This window comes from Peromyscus maniculatus, chromosome 21, assembly GCF_049852395.1.
Source record: "Peromyscus maniculatus bairdii isolate BWxNUB_F1_BW_parent chromosome 21, HU_Pman_BW_mat_3.1, whole genome shotgun sequence".
NCBI classification, from domain to species: Eukaryota; Metazoa; Chordata; class Mammalia; order Rodentia; family Cricetidae; genus Peromyscus; species Peromyscus maniculatus.
The window spans coordinates 52859575-52880206 of NC_134872.1; the positions used below are offsets into that span (position 1 = coordinate 52859575).

The window sequence follows — 20632 nt, forward strand, 5'->3', positions numbered from 1 at the left end:
AGCACCAGGCACCAAGAGAACCTGCACATCTGGATCTTGGTCTTAAGGGCTCTTGTCTCAGCCCTGCCCCAGGGGTGTGTCATAGGTAGACATGGCAGTTACCAGAAGCCTCGCTAGGGGGTAGTACTTCCAGGTCAAAGCTGGAGCAGCTACCCACTACAGTATCTGGGTAGTTGATCTTATAATCTGAAATGGTTGAGATTCTGAAACCTCTTGACTACTCATGTAATAATCAAAAAGCTTTGGATTTTAGGCAAAGTTAATAGAAAATTTATTCCATAGTCTGAAATTTGAAGCACATTTTGAGTAGAGGGTGCTTATTTTGATTTGCATAGCAGTTTCACAATTCTAAATGCAACTGTATCAGCAACATGGTGAAATGCCTTTTACAGTCTAGCCTTGGAAATGATAGCTACTTACAAACCACTTAGATGCTGTCAGGAGTGAAGGGTGAGAGCATAGAAATTATCAGTTCTTGATGATAATGGTGCCAAGACTACATTTGTGGTGTGAGATACGTTATGAAGCCATCTTCACTTAACTTCATATGTGCCTGACATGCAGTGGCCTGAATTTGAATGTGTGTAGCTTGTTGTCTTGTTGTGCCTGTCTTGAACAATGGAGATGAACCCAGGGCTCTGTGCATAGTGGGCCCTTGTTTTTTTTTTTTTTTTTTTGAACCAGGGTCTGACCATGTATCTAAGGCTGGTCTCAACCTATAGTCTTCCTTTTCACCTCCTGAGCACTAGAATTACAGGCACGTGTCAGCAAATTAGACTGTACAGTCTGTTTTCAAATGATTGCTTGCTTTTTGTTTATTAGAGACAGGGTCTCATACCCCAGGCTGGCCTTAAAGGTGGTCCTCCTGCCTCAGCCACCTCAGTGCTGAGTGTACAGGCATGGTCACCATGTCCAGTTCATTATTGCTGTGCTTGAATGCGTGTTCTTTACCACTCTCCTTCCCAAGAATTTCTTAAACAATGTTTAACAAGTTGCTGATAGTTGGAGTTTAAATAATACTGATGTTTTTTTCTTTGTGTCTGTTCCATTTTGTCATACTTAAATTATCAATCCTGTAAACAGACATTTTTTTGTCCTGACCACCCGGTCCCAAATAACTGACTCAGAGGCTGAATATGAATTATAAATGCTCAGCCAGTAGCTCAGGTTTTTTTTACTAACTACCTCTTACATGTTAAGTTAACCCATATTCCTTATTTATGCTCTGCCACATGACAGTACAGTATATTAGCATAGCACTTTCATCTCCCTCTGCATCTGGCTGGTGACTCCTCACTCTGCCATTCACTTTTTCATCATCCTTAGTTTGGTCATCCTACCTATACTTCCTGCCTGACTACTGGCCAATCAGCATTTTATTAGACCAATTCCAATGACAAATCGTTACAGTGTACAAGAGGATTGTTCCACAGCACAATCCTTTATCTTAGTTTTTTCTTCTCTTCCTTCCCTCATTCTTTGACCCTCATTCTTTGAGGTAGGGTCTCCTTCTGTAGCCTACTTTCAGGAACTCACAATTTAGCTGGGTCTGGTTTACACTCAAAGCAACTCTCCTGCCCTAGTCTTGAGTGCTCTGGTCAGACACAAGCCATATTGCCTTGAGTCTGCTAAAACCCCTGAACTCTTCATGCTTGCTGCTTTACTTTGCTATCCCAAACATAATGTATCTAGCACTTTTTTTTTTTTTAAGATTAATTCATTTATTAGGTGTACAGTGTTCTGCCTGCATGTATGTCTGCAGGCCAGAAGAGGGCACCAGATCTCATTACAGATGGTTGTGAGCCACCATGTGGTTGTGAAAATTGAACTCAGGACCTCTGGAAGAGCAGTCAGTGCTTTTAACCTCTGAGCCATTTCTCCAGCCCCTGTATCTAGCACTTTTATTTCAGCTATATTGTCTGTAACCATCATGTATTTTGATGTGACTATTTACCCTCTCCTCCCCCCATGCTTTTTATCTAAAAGAATCTTTTTTTGGGGGGGGGGATTTCGAGACAGGGTTTCTCTGTGTAGCTTTGGCCTTTCCTGGAACTCGCTTTGGAGACCAGGCTGGCCTCGAACTCACAAAGATCCGCCTGGCTCTGCCTCCCGAGTGCTGGGATTCAAGACGTGCACCACCCCAGCGAAGATTCTTTTTTTTTTTTGATATATATTTTTTATTTTACAATATCATTCAGTTCTACATATCAGCCATGGGTTCCCCTATTCTCCCCCCTCCCACGCCCTCCCCTTACCCCCAGCCCACCCTCCATTCCCACCTCCTCCAGGACAAGTCCTCCCCCGAGGACTGTGATCAACTTGGTAGATTCAGTCCAGGGAGGTCCAGTCCCTTCCTCCCAGACTAAGCCAAGTGTCCCTGCATAAGTTCCAGGTTTCAGACAGCCAACTCATGCAATGAGCACAGGACTTGGTCCCACTGCCTAGATGCCTCCCAAACTGATCAAGCCAATCAACTGTCTCACCTATTTAGAGGGCCTGATCCAGCTGGGAGCCCCTCAGCCTTTGGTTCATAGTTCATGTGTTTCCATTCATTTGGCTATTTTTTTTTCAATAATTGAGTAAAACTGAAATTTATTATATGCCACAGTCGTCCTAGGGACCTCCATGCTATATATATAGCCTCTATGGTTCTATGGGTTGTGGTCTGATTGTTCTTTATTTTATATCTAGAATCCACCACTGAGTGAGTACATAATACCATAACTGTCTTTCTGGGTTTGGGTTACCTCACTCAGGATGATTTTTTCTAGTTCCATCCATTTGCCTGCAAATTTCATGCTTTCATTGTTTTTCTCTGCTGAGTAGTACTCCATTGTGTTTATGTACCACATTTTTTTCATCCATTCTTCTGTTGATGGGCATCTAGGTTGTTTCCAGGTTCTGGCTATTACAAATAGTGCTGCTATGAACATAGCTGAACATGTATCTTTACGGTATAAATCAGCATTCCTTGGGTAGATGCCCAAGAGTGGGATGGCTGGGTCTTGAGGTAGTTCGATTCCTAATTTTCTGAGAAACCGCCATACTGATTTCCACAGTGGTTGTACAAGTTTACATTCCCACCAATAGTGGAGGAGTGTTCCCTTTGCTCCACATCCTCTCCAACATTGGTTGTCATTGGTGTTTTTGATCGTAGCCATTCTAACAGGTGTAAGGTGGTATCTCAGAGTCGTTTTGATTTGCATTTCTCTGATGATTAAGGATGTTGAGCATTTCTTTAAATGTCTTTCAGCCATTTGTAGTTCTTGTTTTGTGAATTTTCTGTTTAGCTCTTTAGCCCATTTTTTAATTGGACTGTTCAGTGCTTTGATGTCTAGTTTCTTGAGTTCTTTATATATTGTGGAGATCAATCCTCTGTCAGATGTGGGGTTGGTGAAGATCTTTTCCCAATCTGTTGGCTGTCTTTTTGTCTTATTGACTGTGTCTTTTGCCCTGCAAAAGCTTCTCAGTTTCGAGAGGTCCCATTTATTAATGGTTGTGCTCAGGGTCTGTGCTATCGGTGTTTTATTTAGGAAATGGTCTCCGGTGCCAATGCGTTCAAGAGTGCTTCCTATTTTCTTTTCTATTAAGTTTAGTGTAACTGGATTTATGTTTAGGTCTTTGATCCACTTGGACTTGAGTTTTGTGCATGGTGACAGATATGGGTCTATTTGTAATCTTTTACATATTGACATCCAGTTATGCCAGCACCATTAGTTGAAGATACTTTCTTTGTTCCATTGTATAGTTTTGGCTCCTTTGTCAAAAACCAGATGTTCATATGTGCATGGATTAATGTCAGGGTCTTCAATTCGATTCCATTGGTCCGTATGTCGGTTTTTATACCAGTACCAAGCTGTTTTTATTACTATAGCTCTATAGTAGAGTTTGAGGTCCGGGATGGTGATGCCTCCAAGGGCATTTGGCCTTTCCTGGAACTCGCTTTGGAGACCAGGCTGGCCTCGAACTCACAAAGATCCGCCTGGCTCTGCCTCCCGAGTGCTGGGATTAAAGACGTGCACCACCCCCGCCCGGCGAAGATTCTTATTTAGGTTTAATGTTGAGCTTCTTGGTCATTTGCTTTTAGGGGAGCAGATTCTGATACTTTCAGGCTTATGCTCCTATGTGCCTGTTGCACTTTGTTCCCACTTTGACTACAGCATTGAGTTTTGCATTTCATTATTAGTAGTTTGGGTTGTTTTGAGACAGGTACTCACTATGTAGTTTTAGCTGACTTGGAACTAAAAAAGATTGGTTGGTCTCTTTTCTTCTGAGTGCTGGGATTAAAGGTGTGTGCCACCATGCCTAGCAGTTACATTCTAATTATGTGCTTACTGCTTTCTTGGTAGTTTTCTTCAAGAGCAGGGATTGCTGTAGTCTAATATTCTCCCAATTTAGCTGTTTCAGCAAAGGCAACAAAGGGATTTCTCATATGCAAGATTCAACTCTTTTCCTAGCAAATAAATCATGGCTTGTACATAAAGAGTGCCTATTATAGAAATTATTTATCAAAAGTTGGTTTTCGGATTGGGCATAGTAATCTGGAGGCTGAGACAAGTGGATCTTTGTGAATTTGAGACCAGCCTAGTCTACTTAGTGAGTTCCAGAACAGCCAAAAAAGTATATGTGGAGAGAAGTTTGCTTTCAGTTATAAGGTAGATAACATTGAAGATGATTTATGTAAATGATATATTTCTAGCTGTGATGTAGTGCTGATAAGTAAATGGTGACAGTCAGCAATGTACTCTTCAAAATATACTGTTACTCACTAAAACCCTTCAGCATCCACAGCAGAAACTATACATCTGAAAACAATTACTGAATATTTTTTAATAAATTGAGCAATCTTATTATTACTGAGTCTAAATGCTGTGTTAAAGATTTCTTCTTTTAATGTGCATTGGTGTTTTGCTTTCATGTATGTCTATGTGAGGGTGTCAGGTTCCTTGAAACTCGAGTTACAGACAGTTATGACCTGCCATTTGGTGCTGGGAATTGAACCTGGGTCCTCTGGAAGAACAGCCAGTGATCTTAACTGCTGAGCCATCTCTTCAGCCTCTGTTAAAGAATTTGATTCATGAGAATATTCTTTTTGGAGTAAGGTGCTTATTAGATGAATTTTGAAAGTGATTTTTTTTCAGGATTGGAGAGATGGCTCAGTATTTGAGAGTACTGGCTGCTCTTCTGGAGGACCCCAGTTCACTTCCCAGCATTCACATGGCAGCTCACATGGTAACTCCAGTTCCGGGGCTCTGATGACTTCTTATGGCTTCTGAGACTACTACATGCATGTGGTGCATAACACCACATTCAGACAAATGCTCATACACATAACATGAACAAACAATAAAACCAAAATAATTTTTTCATACTTTGTTTAAAAATCACTGTTTAACTAAAAGGAGAAATAAGATTTTATACCACTTAGGAAATTACATCCTTAGAAATGTTTTTACATTTATTATTAAATTTGTTTTTAATTATTTGTATGTATGTGGCTGTATGTGCATATGTGTGCAGGTGCCTGAGGTGGGTAGAGGTTTGTGATCCCCAAGAGCTGGGATGTTGGGAGCTGTCTGACATGAGTGCTGGGAATTGAATTCTGATCCATCCTCTCTCTCTCTCTCTCTCTCTCTCTCTCTCTCTCTCTCTCTCTCTCTCTCTCTCTCTCTCTGTCTCTCTGTCTCTCTGTCTCTGTCTCTTTCTTTCTTTCTGAGACATGGTTTCTCTGTTTAGCTTTGGCGACTTTCCTGGAACTCACTTTGAGCCCAGGCTGGCCTTGAACTCACAGAGATCCTCCTACCTTTGCCTCCTGAGTGCTAGAATTAAAGGCGCACACCACCACCACCCGGCTTTCTTCTTCATTCCTAACCACTGAGTGTGTGTGTGTGTGTGTGTGTGTGTGTGTGTGTGTGTGTGTGTGTGTGTGTGTGTGTGTGTATGTGTGCGCGCGCGCATACATGTGTTATGCTCATGTCATGGCACATGTATAGAGGTCATAGAACAACTTTTGGGAGTCAGTTTTCTTTTACTCTGTGGGCTTCAGGGATCAAACTTAGGTAGTCAGGATTGGCAAGCACTCTTACCTGCTGAGTCATTTCACTGGTCCGGGAAATTATATTCTTAGTTACTAAACTTTGTCCAAAGAAAGATTTTTAAGTAAATAATATATCTTATATTTATAAAACAAGGCTTAGTAATGTGTGGGTCAGGAGCTGTGTGCTTTCCCAGTTAGGCATTATACTCTGTCACTTTTGTAAAAAGTGTTTGCTTCATAGGTTGTAATTGATTGTAAGTTCTCATTGTAAACGCTGCAAGTAATATGATTAATCCCACGCATGACTAACCTTATATTAATTTAGAAATATTAGACTTTAGATACTTAAAATATATTCCTGACTTGCGTTTTCTTTCTTTTAAAAGTGCTTGTTTTGCATCATTTATTATTGCTCATTTATTTTTACAGCTCAGTTTTCCCATAGAGTGAAGGTTTTCACTTAAAAGAGTTTTATTACTTTTGAGCTGTGACCTTTTTCAGGTAGAGGAAGGCTGGTGGAGCGGAACCCTAAACAATAAGTTGGGACTTTTCCCCTCAAACTTTGTGAAAGAGTTAGAGCTCACGGATGATGGTGAAACTCACGAAGGTCAGGATGAATCAGGTAGGTGAAAGACTTTACTGTGGCTTTATCTTCTGGAATTTTTTTTTTTTTTTTGAGTGCTTAATCAGTTTCAGTTTATCTAGTTTAAAAATGCATATTGTAATGGGAATAAAAGGGGGAAAAACACCTGGTCAAATAGTTTCTTTTTCTTTCCCTCAGTTCTGTTTTATCCTATTATTTATCTGTACTTTTTGAACTGCTGAGTTTTCAGATGGCCTAGCTTAATAATTGAGAAAATTTAAAATAGCAATCTTACTTTTGTTTTCTATATTTATACATCAGATTCTGTTTTCCCTACAGTCAAATGCCACTTAGTTGTTCTTGCTATTATTGTTATTTGGTCTTTTGAGGTAAGTTCTCTATATGTAGCTTTATCTGACATAGAACTCACTGTGTCGGCCAGGCTGGCTTTGAACTTGTAGCAATCCTCCTGTTTCAGCCTCTCAAGTGCTAGGATTCCAAGTATGTGTCCTACCATGTGTAGCTTAGTAAACTTTGATCTCTTGTCAATTGAAAACACAAATTCGTCTTTATATGCTCTCCATTCAAGGAATTTAATTGAGGAAATACTAACCCAAGCTAGTTATAAATTAATACTATTTTTTAAAATTTAATACTATTTGCTGTGGTATTTAGGAAAATAAATCCAAATAATAATTAAAAATTTCATAGCCTTTAGGTTGGAGAGATGACTCAGCAGTTAAGAGCACATACTGCTTTTGCAGAGCACTTGAGTTAGTTTCCCAGCATGCTTGTTGGGCAGCTCACAGCACCCTACAGTAACTCCAGCTTCAGGAGGATCTGGTTCCTGGACACACACCCACCTGTGCAAATAATTAAAATAAATCCTTACAAAATAAAAATAAAAATGTATCTGTAGTAGCATTAAATGTAATTGATAAAAGAAATCTAGAGTTCAGTTTTGAAATTATTCTTAAGTGTTGTGCTTTTAGCTTTACTGTTTCAGACTTTAAGAAGAAGTCCCTGCAACTTTTGTCATCATTCATAATTATGTGTTTATTTCTGCATATGAATTGGATGGTATCTTCCCTAATACTACAACTTAAGAAACTCGGAGCCTGGAGAGCAGGCAGTCTTTTTTTTCCCTTTTTTAAAAAATTTTTAATTTATTTAATTTTTATGGGTGTTTTGCCTGCATGTATTGTGTATGCCACGTGTGTGCCTGGTTCTCTCCGAGGCTAGAAGAAAGTTTTGGATCCTTCAAGGCTGGAGTTAACAGACAGTTGTAAGCTGCCATTTGTGTGCTGGGAATCAAACCTAGGTTTTCTGATAGCAGCCAGTCTCTCCCCAGCCCAAGAAGGCAGTCTTAGTAAATGGTAGAAAATATGAAGAAAATTAATTTTTGGGAGGAAAAGCTAGGCTTTTCAAATGGCAGGAAATGGCATGAGGTGATAGAGTGAAGTTCAGAAACATCTAGATACCTAGAAAGTCCGTATAACACCCTAGTTTCATTTGGTTGATTTTAATTTTTATTTATTAAATTTTTTTGTTTCTTTCTGTGTGTATGTATATCTGCATGTGAGTATGTGGATGCCCAGGGAGGCCAGAAAAGGATGATGGATCTCCTGAGCTAGAGTTACAGACAGTTGTGAGCTGACTGATATGGGTGCTGGGAAGTGAATTCAGGTCCTCTGGAAGAGCAGCAAAGTGCTCTTAACTACAGACCCATCTCTCCAGCTCCTCGCCTCTCATTTTGTATCAGAGAAAACTGACACTGTTAGGATTATATGCTTTTATTTTTATTGAAGATCAGAATTTCTAAGAGTTCGATTGTTTGAATTTCGTTGCTGAGTACTTTTATTTTAAAGTGTTGGCTTATAGGACCATTTTTTTGAAGGCCCCCCCCCCCCCCCCCCCCCCCCCCCCCGAGGAAGGGTTTTGCTATAGTCCAGGTTGGCCTCAAATTCAAGGTAATCCTTCTGCCTCAATCTCCCAGGTGCTAAGATTACAGACATGTGCTAGAAATGTTTCTTTTTAACACGGGGAAACATAAAAATGCAAGACTTCTCATGCTTCTTTTACCCAGATTTATCCAGTTAACAATTCACCATGTGCTAATGATTGTTCATGTTCTCTCTATAGCTGTTTTTAAAATCTTGTTAATCTTTTAGATCAAGGATAGCCTCATAGTTACATTATCATCATCAAATCAAGATACTTTATATGGATAGTATCGTTTCACACATAGTTCATCTACAGACTTCTTTAATTGTTCTGTTATGCTTATATAATGATACTTTTTCTTCTGAACTCAGGAACACACATACGGTTTACTTTGTGTCTTTAGACCAGTTCCTTTATCTTCTGTCTGCTTTTCTGGGGATTGAGACTTTTGGAGAGTGTACACCAATTGCTTTGATTTTTCTTGAGTGGATTCAGTACATTGTTTTCGTTTAGTATGGGGGGGGATCTTAGGTTCTAGGGTTCCCCATAGATATCAAAATCAGAGGATATTACAGTTTCTTTCTAAAATGGCATAGAATTTGCATATAATTTAGGCACATCTGATTGTGTATGTTAAGTAATTTGCAGTTTTACTTACAATACCTAAAACAATATAAATAGTTGTTACACTGTATTTATAAGGGAAAACAAGAAAAAGTTTGTGAAGATGCAGCTTTCATATGTCCAACCACATTTCCACTTGGTTGAATCTGAATACAAAACACTTGGATATGGAACTTCCATGGATGCTGTGACTTCATTGTGTCTTTGCTTGGAAGGCTCTTTGAAGTATTCTGATGGCCTCTTGTCTGATTTAGTATTCTCTTATTAATCACTTCATTATTGATGCCTTTTCTGACTGCTCTTGTATAAAAAAACCAAAAGTCTCAACCCCTTCTCTTTAATTATCTTCCCTTTGATTTCATTTTGAAGCAGGATTTACTATTCCTGTTTACACACACACACACACACAAACACATTGGCAAAACTACTTATTAGAATATATAAATTTTGTTCACTGCCAAATGCCTATTTTGTGGAATAGTGTGACATATTGATGTCCAATGAATGAAAGAATAGTACTTTTTGGTATACAGAGAACTTTTCAGACAGTGTAGAAAGTGAAACCTTAACTGTTGAGGGTATTGGTATCATTAAGGGTGCTGAAACTCCTGATTATCCACTGAGTAGTAAGATCACAGTTGGGTTTCTGTTGCTTTCTTTTATACTACTTAATGTGTAGAAGGCATGGACAGGAAATTAAGTACTAGACATTTCTTTGCATTGCAGCCCTGTGGTTTGCCTGTTAGATTTTAATTTCCCTGAGTCATGACTGAGGTTTCTGAGCAGTGATATGAGAGTTCATTTACATTTAAGTGGAGGCATGGCATTAAATCTGAAATCTAATAATCATAGACTGAAGGGAACCCTGCATGAAAAAACTGCTATTCACTTAACATCCATAGTTCACTTTGAGTATATTGAGTGCTTGTTGTCCAACATTCTGTGCTTGATTCTGGGGATTCAGTGGTGAATAACCAAGGCTCCCCCACCCCCAACCCCACTTTGAAGCTTTTGTTCCATTCAAAATAAAAGGCTATTTATTAAATAAGTCAAAGTTAATTTAATTTGACATGCAAAATATTTGTCACAAGAAACTTCAGAGTACTATAGATGTATGTAAGAGAGGGAAAAAACCTTTTGCAGAAGTCTCAAAATAAATAGACAGTGCCTCAGCAAATTTGAAGAGTGAAGAACAACCATAGGTTTTTCAAGATCCTGAAAGGCATTCAGTTCAGAGTGATTTTGGATTATGTAGTTCAAGGTGGTGTTAAGGGTGGAGAAACTGTCAGGCTTGAGGCATTAAAAACACTAATCACAGAGAAGGCTTGTGGGGAGTGAAGTGATCAGAACTGTCTTTGTAAGCTGGCTTGTTTTGCTTACAGTGGGGAGAGTGCATAGAAGAAGAATGGGTTGGCAGCACCGGCTGGGGGTATTTTGGTGATTTAGGTAGAGAGCGTAATCGTCTAAACTAGAAGAATGTTGTGGTGGTGGACAGCCATGGGAAGAACGGGAGTGCTATTTAGGTTCTGTATCATAGAGGATCTAGTTAGGATAGGCTACAGAGTGACTGAAGAAGAGTAGTCAGAGATTACCAGGTAGTCCTTGGGTTGATGCAGATAACTGTTTCTGGAGATAGGTTTAAGTTGGGAGAGATGGTGAATTTACTTTGAGATGTTGAGTTAGAGCCCTGTTAGGGAATATGGGCCTATCCACATAAAGATAATCAAGACAATGTCCCTTCCTCTCTCTCCCTCCTTCCCGCCATTCCTTCACACAAATAGACACAAACACAAAGTGTGGGGCCAACTTGAAAAGTGTCTAGACTGCTGTTGTAAGATTAATGGTAGATTGGCTTGTTTTATTGAATGCTGTATTTTCATCAGGTGTCTCTTTTGTATTACTTTTCCTCAATACCCAGTATAATCCATGATTTCTTGATTAATTTTTCAAACAAAGGATTTGTTTGGATTTAAAAAAAATTTTTTATGTCACTATGTGGAGGTACACATAAAGTAGCTTTTGTTGTGCAAATTTAATGAAAAAAGGGACAGGTTTTAGGGTAAATAGTGATATAGATAGATAGATAGATAGATAGATAGATAGATAGATATAGATATGTATACATATCTATATATATTTTCATTGACTATAAGTGTACATTCAAACTGCAGCAGAGGGGTATTTAATGAGCTATTAAAAGGAGATGCTAGCCGGGCGGTGGTGGCGCACGCCTTTAATCCCAGCACTCGGGAGGCAGAGGCAGGCGGATCTCTGTGAGTTCGAGGCCAGCCTGGGCTACCAAGTGAGTTCCAGGAAAGGCGCAAAGCTACACAAGAGAAACCCTGTCTCGAAAAACCAAAAAAAAAAAAAAAAAAAAAAAAAAAAAAAAAAAAAAAAGAGAGATGCTAATAGGCAATGGGACAAACCAAGATGAGAAATAGAAAAGGAATAAAAATAAAAACATTTATATTAATAAATGGTCTGAAAATTGAAAGGACAAGATTGCCAGACAGGTAAGTATACTATCAGAGCCTCAAAACAGGTAACAAGAAAGATAGAACTTGGTATTCTGTGTAAGATATACTATATCTAGGATGGCAATATTAATATCAAAGGGCCCTTCAGGAAACGAAATACTACTGTGAAGCTTCTTTATAGCAAAATGCTCTTTCATGAACTAATCCCCGCCTGCAAATCCTAACACTAGTGCCCCAGGTGGTGGTGAATCAGCCATCTCCTAGTGGGTGCCACCTCTTAGATGTTTCATCACCTTTCTGTACCATTAACAAGCACATGAACCTTTAGGAGACAAACCATATCTAAGCTGTAGCATCTTGCTAAGAATCTTTTGTGTTAGTTTCCTGAATTTCCTTTTTTTTAAAAAAAAAATTATTTAACTTTATTTCATGTGCATCGATGTGAGGGTGTCAGATGCCCTAGAACTGGAGTTACAGACAGTTTTGAACTGCCATGGTGCTGGGAATTGAACTGGGTCCTCTGGAAGAGCAGTCAGTGCTCTTAACTGCTGAGCCGTCTCTCCAGCCCCCAGTTTCCTGAATTTCTTTGTCATAAAATTATAATTAGAATATCTACTGTTTTATTCAACACAGCAACAACAACCAATGTAAAGTACATCTTTCTCTAGGATGTTTGAGCACTGTGCTGTTTATCTTACTGTCTTTGTTCTTTTCTTCTTCTTTTTTTTTTTTTAGTATAAGATACAGATACTGTAGAAAGTGATGTAAAGATTTCTGTAATTTTGGGTGTCATTCTTCATAAACAAAATTCTTCTTTTAGAAATAGCCTTGACTGGCTCTACCTCACCTTTACTATCTCCGGGGAATGCGAGTGAAACTGCTCCTGGATCAGTTACACAGCCAAAGAAAATTCGAGGGATTGGATTTGGAGATATTTTTAAAGAAGGCTCTGTGAAACTTAGGACAAGAACATCCAGTAGTGAAACAGAAGAGAAGAAACCAGAAAAGGTAGTGTACTGGTTCTCCGTTATTGTGTTACATACTGAGCAAATCTGACTTGGAGGGAGGAAAGTTTATTTGGCTCACATGTCCTAATCAGTCCATCATTGAGGGAAATCAGAGCAGGACTCAAGCAGGAATAGAGGCAGGAACCACGGAGTAATGCTGCTTACTGGCTTACTCAGCTGGACTGGTCCTCCTCATATCAGTCAGCAATCAAGAAGATGCCTCACAGACATGACCCTCAGGCCAGGCTGATGGAAGCAGTTCCTCAGTTGAGCTTATCTCTTGGGTGATGGTAGTTTGTGTCAGGTTGACAAAAACTAATCATCACAGGTAGTGATCATAGCTAACCATCACAGGTAGTAATAATGAATTTAACAGGTTAATTTTATTCGTTGTTTCATTTAGCACTTTAGGAGTAAGAGTATTGGCCTTCTGTTTGTTTATATGCTTTTTTGAGATAAGGATTCCTTATGTAACCCAGGCTAGCCTGGACCTCAAGATCCCCCTGGTATTTCACCCCTCATCACTAAGCATTTTTTTTAAGTTGTAAAATTTGGAAGTCTGTTAATTTCCTTTTGGGGGTTATAGAGACTTATGCATAACAAGTTTATGGGAGGGGTTGGCGATTTAGCTCAGTGGTAGAGCGCTTGCCTAGTAAGTATAAGGCCCTGAGTTCAGTCCTCAGCTCCGGAAAAAAAAAAAAAAAAGAAGTTTATGGGAAATGTCTCTTGTAATTTGTAATGGTAATAATTATATTTCAGTGTTACAAACTTAGGGGCTTATTAATTGGTAAATCCAAGATAGACTTTTCTTACTGGCAACCTTAGGGTCTTGTAGTTATAACAGCGTAAATATAAAAGGGAGATACTTTCTTTTTGTCATTTACAGCTAAAGATTTGTTATTTTTCTTTTAATTTAATAGATAGCTAAAAATGAACTATTAAAGTGAATTGAAAATGAAATATTAAATACCTAAGTGCTACTTAACTTTTCTCTGGATTCTCAACAGTAGCTAAATTTACTAACCTCACTTCTTAGTGTTTAGATAATTTTATTAGCATTTTACTAGCATTTTCAAATGAAGTCAAGAGAACAATCCATAATTTATAAGATCTAATGAAAAGCTACAAACTAAGCCTTCAGATTTTTGTTTTGAGGGGAAATAATTGCAGTCTTGAGCATGTCTTTGGAAATTTTTGTTCCCAATGTCTGTACTTTGGAGATACTGACTGAGTAATTGCTTCAGAAGAAATGAGCTTTATCCCTATAGTTATCATCTTTTCTTAAAAAAAAAAAAAAAGTCGCCAGGCGGTGGTGGCGCACGCCTTTAATCCCAGCACTCGGGAGGCAGAGCCAGGTGGATCTCTGTGAGTTTGAGGCCAACCTGGACTACCAAGTGAGTCCCAGGAAAGGCGCAAAGCTACACAGAGAAACCCTGTCTCGAAAAACCAAAAAAAAAGTTTTATTTTGTTTTATTTTATGTGTATGTGTGTGCATGCGTGCATATGTGTGTAACATGCACACATGAACCCGAGAATATCAGAAGAGGGAGCTAGATCATCTGAAACTGGAGTTTCATGTGCTTGATTGAGCTGCTGAGTGGGAGTTGGACCAAACCTGGGTCTTCTTTAAGAGCAGAAAGTTCTCTATCTGCTGTGCCATCTCTCCAGAATATAATTCTCATTTATATCTCCTTATCTCTTAAAGGTTTAAGATATTTCATTATTTATCCAATTCAGCTACATCTCATTTGGTTGGTGAAATGCATTGTTATTTCTCCCAAGATGGTGATTTTTAATAGTCTTCTCCTCTGCCAGGTTGCTACGTATTTTCCTATTTAATTGTGAGTTAGATTCAGGAAAGAGCACCTCTTTCTTCTTCCTGCCCTTCCTTTTCCGATCTCTGAGACTCTTTGGCATTATGATTTTAAGGTCTAGTCTAGTGTGATGACATGTTTCTTTAAATCTAGCACTCAAGGCAGAGGCAGGTAAATCTCTGTGAGTTAGAGAGAGGCCTGTCTGGTATACATCTCAATTTCCAGGCTCCTTAGGGCTCCATAGTGAAATGCTGTCTTGAGAGAGAGAGGGAGAGGGAGATTGATTGATTATAGGGTATAATGGATTGGATTCTTAGTTTTGTGAAATGGTGTTTTACAGATTTTTGTTCTGTGAGGGATATTGGACTAAATGAACATGGGTCCCTTTAAGCTCTAAAAATGTGTGATTGTACTAACTTATTTGATTAATGATATTACATTAGCATCCTGTCAGTCACAATTAATGATGTTTACTACTCAATTATTAGTAAGAGTAGTCTCAGAGTCACATTATTTAATAAAATAGGGAGCACTTGGTATGTTTTAGGTGATACCATATTGAAAGGTATGGTTAGAACTGGCAGAAATTAAAGTGAGTATTTCGGAAGATGCAAAAAACATAATGATAGGTTAGTTATCAGTGTATTCAATTTTTTAACCATTGAAGTCTAATGTCATGTTCTATGTACTGTTCTATTTGGGTAGAGGACTCAAGGAAACACTTGTTAAAGGTAGTTCAGGACCTACCATACTCTATGGAGAAATGTCTAAGCAGATTATGGAATAGTTTTAACAGTACCTAAACATTTTCGTTCCAATAGTAATGAAGTACAAAGTTTTTAAAATTCCCTCTACTTCAGGGTTGTAATGTAGATAAATGTAGCACTCATATATGAAACTCAAAAATATAGTATATACATGTAAGAAATTAAAATACATAAAATTAATTTTAAAATTCCCTCTAATTTTAAGGTTTAGTGTTGTTAAGAGTCCATTTTTATAGGTTGAGACGTGGGCTCCAGGACTGAAATCACTGCTTTGAATGATGAACTGCTTCCTAATGTAAAAAGGAAGAATGATAAATCCCTACTTGATGCAGAAATTTGTAAGGATTAAGTTTCAATATGTGTAAAGTGATTATTATTTTTATTTATTTAGGAAGTTCTATTATTAAATCATAATGTGGATACCAGAGTATATTATTTTTAGGTAGTTTTAAAAATTAGTGGCTATTGGGACTAGAGAGATGGCTTAGTGGCTAAGAGCATTGGCTGCTCTTCCAGAGGACCTGGGTTCGATTCCTAGCATCCACATAGTGACACAGAACCCTCTGTAACTCCAGTCTCAGGGGATCCACTGCCCTCTTCTGGCCTCTATGGACACTATATACACTCAATGCACAGATATACATGCAGGCAAAATACCTGTACATGTAAGAAAAAAAAGTAATAGCTATCATTTGAGGAAATTTTGAGATTATTAATTTTTTATTGCTGATTTTTAGTTATTTTACTAACCTGACTATAAGGACCGATAGGGAGGGCTGGGAAAGTGTAAAGGAAAACTTGGTTTAATGGTATTGTTCTTGGGCTGGAGACATGACCCAGCAGTTAAGAATGCATATTGGTCTTGTAGAAGACCAGAGTTCAGTTCCTAATATCCTTGTCAGGTGACTCCAGCCACCTGTGACTCCAGCTCCAGGGATCAACACTATCTTTTGTCCTCTATGGGCAACTGAATTCACATGAACATTCCCACACATAGCCATATATATATGGCATATATATATTTAAATTAAAGTAAAATCTTAAAAAAAACTTTTAGACTTATTTATTTTTGAGTGTGTGGGTGTTTTGCCTGCATGTACCAAATGTGTGCATAGTACCTTCAGAGGCCAGAAAGGGGCTTGGATTCCCTGGGACAGGAGTTATAGATGGTTGTGAGCCACCATGTGGGTTCTGGGAATTGAACCTGGGTCCTCTGGAAGAGCAGCAAGTGCTCTTAACCTCTGAGCCATCTCCCTAGCCTGAAAAGTAAAATTAAAAAAAAAAAAAAAGACATTTTTATTTTAACTCAGGCTAGCTGATACTGTCCTTTTCTTTTCTAGCCCTTAATCCTGCAGTCACTGGGATCCAGAACCCAGAATGTGGAGGTGACAAAACCAGACACTGATGGCAAGATTAAAGGTGAGTAATTATGCTTTTACATTGTTAACTCATTAGAGGGACTTTCATACTGTACTCATTCCCACAATATTAAATCCTACTGGATAAAAGCAAATGAGATTGAGAATTCTGGCATGCTGTGTTCATTTGAGAATCTCTCTTAAGTTAAAACTATGTTTTGTATATATCAGACACTGAATAATATTTGAGTGATAGGGAAATTTTTTTCTTAACATTGAGTATAAGTTTTAAAATTATTAGTTCAGCCTTTAATAGCTTAGTGAGTATATTGCTATACATAGAGATTTAATAAATATCTGCGTATTAATCAATTTGTATAAGTCACATTGTTTATATTCTTTACTTTAGCTAAGGAATATTGTAAAACATTATTTGCCTATGAAGGAACCAATGAAGATGAACTTACTTTTAAACAAGGAGAGATAATCCATTTGATAAGTAAGGTAAGGTATTTTTTTAGTGAATCATCATTCATAGAAATATCTTTCAAAATTCTTGTATTGCCTATAGAATATTAGCTTCACATGGTCTTTGACTTTATCTTTTTTGGGGGGGTGTTCACAGAGTGTAGACTGGTCAAACTTAGTAAGTAAGAGCTTGGGAACATGAATACAAGCTCTTCAAGTGATTTCTTTTTAAAGTTTTTATTGTCTGTATTGCTTGTAATTGATATACTGAAAACCAGTGATGGGGACTGGAGAGATGGCTTAACAGTTAAGAGCAGAGGACCTGTGTTCAGTTCCCAGCAACCATGTGGTTTCTTAGAGTCATTGTAACTTTAGTTCCAGGGGATCATACACCCTTTGACTTCTGCAGGCATCAGGCATGCATGTGGTACATATTCATACATGTAGACAAAATACTCAAGCTCTTAAATAATTCTTAAAAAGAAAAAAAATGAGAGAAATGACCAGTGATTACATTGTTTATTTTTATTTCTTTGTTAACTCCAAGATTTGGACAACCTAAATGTTCTTAGTAAGTAAAAGGTCATGAGACTCATCTTGCTGTGGGAAATGGTCTAAGAACAACTTGTAGGAATTGTTTTCTCCTTCCACCCTGTGGGTCGCCGGTTGTGAACTCAGGTTATAAAAGGCTTAATGGCAGGCACCTCTGCCTGCTGAGCCATCTCACCAACCTTGGGACACCTAGTGTAAAGAAAAATAATTGTATCAAGTAGAATAAACTCTAAGGCAAACAAACAAACAAACAAACAAACCCCAAACCTCCTGAGTTTTAGGTCTGTTAGAATAATAATTACTTATGAGAGAATAATAAATATTTGCTTGTCCTATAGCCTTGTGGAGTATTTTGATTTGAAGTTCATCTTACTGTTTTAAGTCACCTGTTAACATTTGGCTTAGTGTATGTGATTTTTTTTTTAGAAATATATTTTATTGTGTATGTATTATGAATAGAAGAAAAAGATAGCAAAAGGATTAAAGAAATGAGTAGATCCAGCATCTCATTAGCTACCCACGTGATAGATAGAGCAGCTGCAGTCCTTATTTAATGTTACCCCCTTTGTAATTTCAATGTTCACAGAGTGTCGACTGGTCAAACTTAGTACTTCATACAGGTGCTCATTCAAAGTGCTAATTTCTGAAGCTGCTAGAGAAGTGATTTTTTAGTATATGCATGTAAAATGTTAGGATAGTAAGAATTTAGGAATTCTTCTATTTTTTCCCTTGTTTCTTCCTACCTGTTGTATTTTTCTCTTCTCTACGTCCCCTGGTCCCATGAGAACATTTTAAATTACAGATTACACTAAAATTGGTTTATTTTAAAACATTAAACCCAGTTTTTTGTTGTTGTTGTTGTTTGTTCTGTGGGTTTTTTTTTTCTTTTTTTTTTGGCAGGGTCTCACTCTGGCTAGCATGGAACTTGTCATGTAGACCAGGTTGGCCTCAAACTCACAGGTCTATGAGTGTCAGGGATTTAAGGGTATGTAGCACCACACCTAGGTATTAAACCCAGTTTTCTAACTGCTGCTAAAAGTAGTGTGCAGGGAGTATTTTTTTTTCTAGAAAAACTTTACTATTTGTTGAGGTTCCCCACCCCAGTCAATGCCCTTTAAAGATAGTGAATTCATCCTGGCTCCTTGTGAACTTTCCCCTTATTTAATGATAACTACTAGCTTGTGCCTGCAGAGGTGGGGGCAGGAGGATGGTGAGTTTGAGGCAGCCTGTCCTACCTGGTAAGCCCCACCCCCCCACCCCCCCAGAAAGAAGAGAAAATGTGAGGCTTCCATTAGTGTAACTATTGGTTTGTGTTTCAGGAGACTGGAGAAGTAGGCTGGTGGAAGGGGGAGCTTAATGGTAAAGAAGGGGTGTTTCCAGATAACTTCGCTGTTCAGATAAGCGAGCCAGATAAAGACTTTCCGGTAAGAGTCTGCTGGCTTCTTAATGAGGAGAAGACTTGAATGTTTGAGAGTGTTTTGTACATTGCTACTGAGTACGTTTCATAGTTTCATAAAATTGTACATCTAAGTAAAATTTGATTTGCAGTGAAACGTTATTTTATTTCAGTCTTATATTTTATTCTTGATACTGACTGTGTACTGAAAGCAAGCTATGACTTCTTTACCTTTTCTGATTTACAAAAAAAGAGCTGGCTTTATATAAGTTGAATAGATTCTTAATTTTCTGAATGAAATTTAATGTTAATGAAAAGTGTTAGTTTATTTTATGGTATTGTGAAGCCGAGTGCTTGCTTCCTTATACATGTAATACTTCTGTATTAATTCTCAGATACTACTAGACACCTTTTTATGCCTTTTTATGCCTTGACACTTTCTCCATATGCAGGATTACCCGAGCTTACAAATTAGAAGGCAAAGCAGTTAGGTGTATGCAGCAAAATAGGCTGTATAAATCTTCAGTACAAGCCCATGCAGAGCATGCTAGTCTTTGTAGTCTTTAATCAAGTTAATTATTGGCAATTACTTTATAGAAGCTTAGGCTGTCTGAGTTCTTTCCTTGGATGTATTGCATTCAGTTTTGATTGAGCTTTCAGTCTACTTTTATTCTTTCCTTAATGAGCACTGTTTCTTCTGCTTTTATTATATTATTTACTAGTTCTTCTTAATTTGGAGCAGCCAATTAAAAATGTTAGAAACTTTTTACACACTAAATTAAGTCTTAAAAGTGAATGCATGCTTAGAAATTGAGGGGAAAGAAGGCCTTTGCTTTTAACTGTATCTATGAGTTCTTTAGACTTAAGAATGAAAACTAGGTTTATCGTTCACTCTTTTTGTTTTTTAATTTCTCATATGTACTTTTTTTTTGTTTCGTTTTGTTTTTTTTTTTTTTGGGTTTTTCGAGACAGGGTTTCTCTGTGTAGCTTTGCGCCTTTCATGGGACTCACTTGGTAGCCCAGGCTGGCCTCGAACTCACAGAGATCCGCCTGGCTCTGCCTCCCGAGTGCTGGGATTAAAGGCGTGCGCCACCACCGCCCAGCTCTCATATGTACTTTTAAAGTTTTTTTCCTTATTCTTCATTGTTTTGTACATGTAATGTACATTGATCATATTCCCCTTCTCTCATCCTCTTTTATCACATCCCCCTTCTCACAAATCCTTTTTCTTCCCAACAAGCCCTTTTATTTTCAATTTTGTTTGTAATCAACTGTATTTAATTAGAGTTGACTGTTGATAGAGGTTTATTTACTTGAGCCTTAAGCAAGGGCAAATTATCTGTGGCTCCACCTAAGAGGAATGACACCTCATACCCAGGAGCCATTACTGCCTCTAGCTCTTCTGGGGGAGGGGTGCCTTCTGAGCCTTCCTCAAGGCATGACAGATGCAATGCTGATGGGCTGAGTCTTGGGCAAATAGCCACTGCTGCTGTGAGATCATGGATGCAATACCATGTCATATCCAAAAGCCAGCTCTTCACAGAACTCCTTCCCTCTTCTTGTCTCTTATGTTCTTTCTTTCTTCACCCACTTCTGTGATGTTTC

General features: G+C 38.1%; 1 protein-coding gene across 4 annotated transcripts in view; it reads left to right on the forward strand.

Annotated features, from left to right (window-relative positions):
• Cd2ap (CD2 associated protein) overlaps window positions 1-20632 on the forward strand; it is an 87632-nt gene that overhangs the window by 39936 nt on the left and 27064 nt on the right. For all 4 annotated transcript variants that reach the window (XM_076557840.1, XM_076557838.1, XM_076557839.1 and 1 more), the window contains exons 5-9: window positions 6539-6659; window positions 12486-12673; window positions 16594-16672; window positions 17021-17115; window positions 18951-19055. In XM_076557840.1, the coding sequence (XP_076413955.1) occupies window positions 6539-6659; window positions 12486-12673; window positions 16594-16672; window positions 17021-17115; window positions 18951-19055 (588 nt within the window). The remainder of the gene's footprint in view (window positions 1-6538; window positions 6660-12485; window positions 12674-16593; window positions 16673-17020; window positions 17116-18950; window positions 19056-20632) is intronic.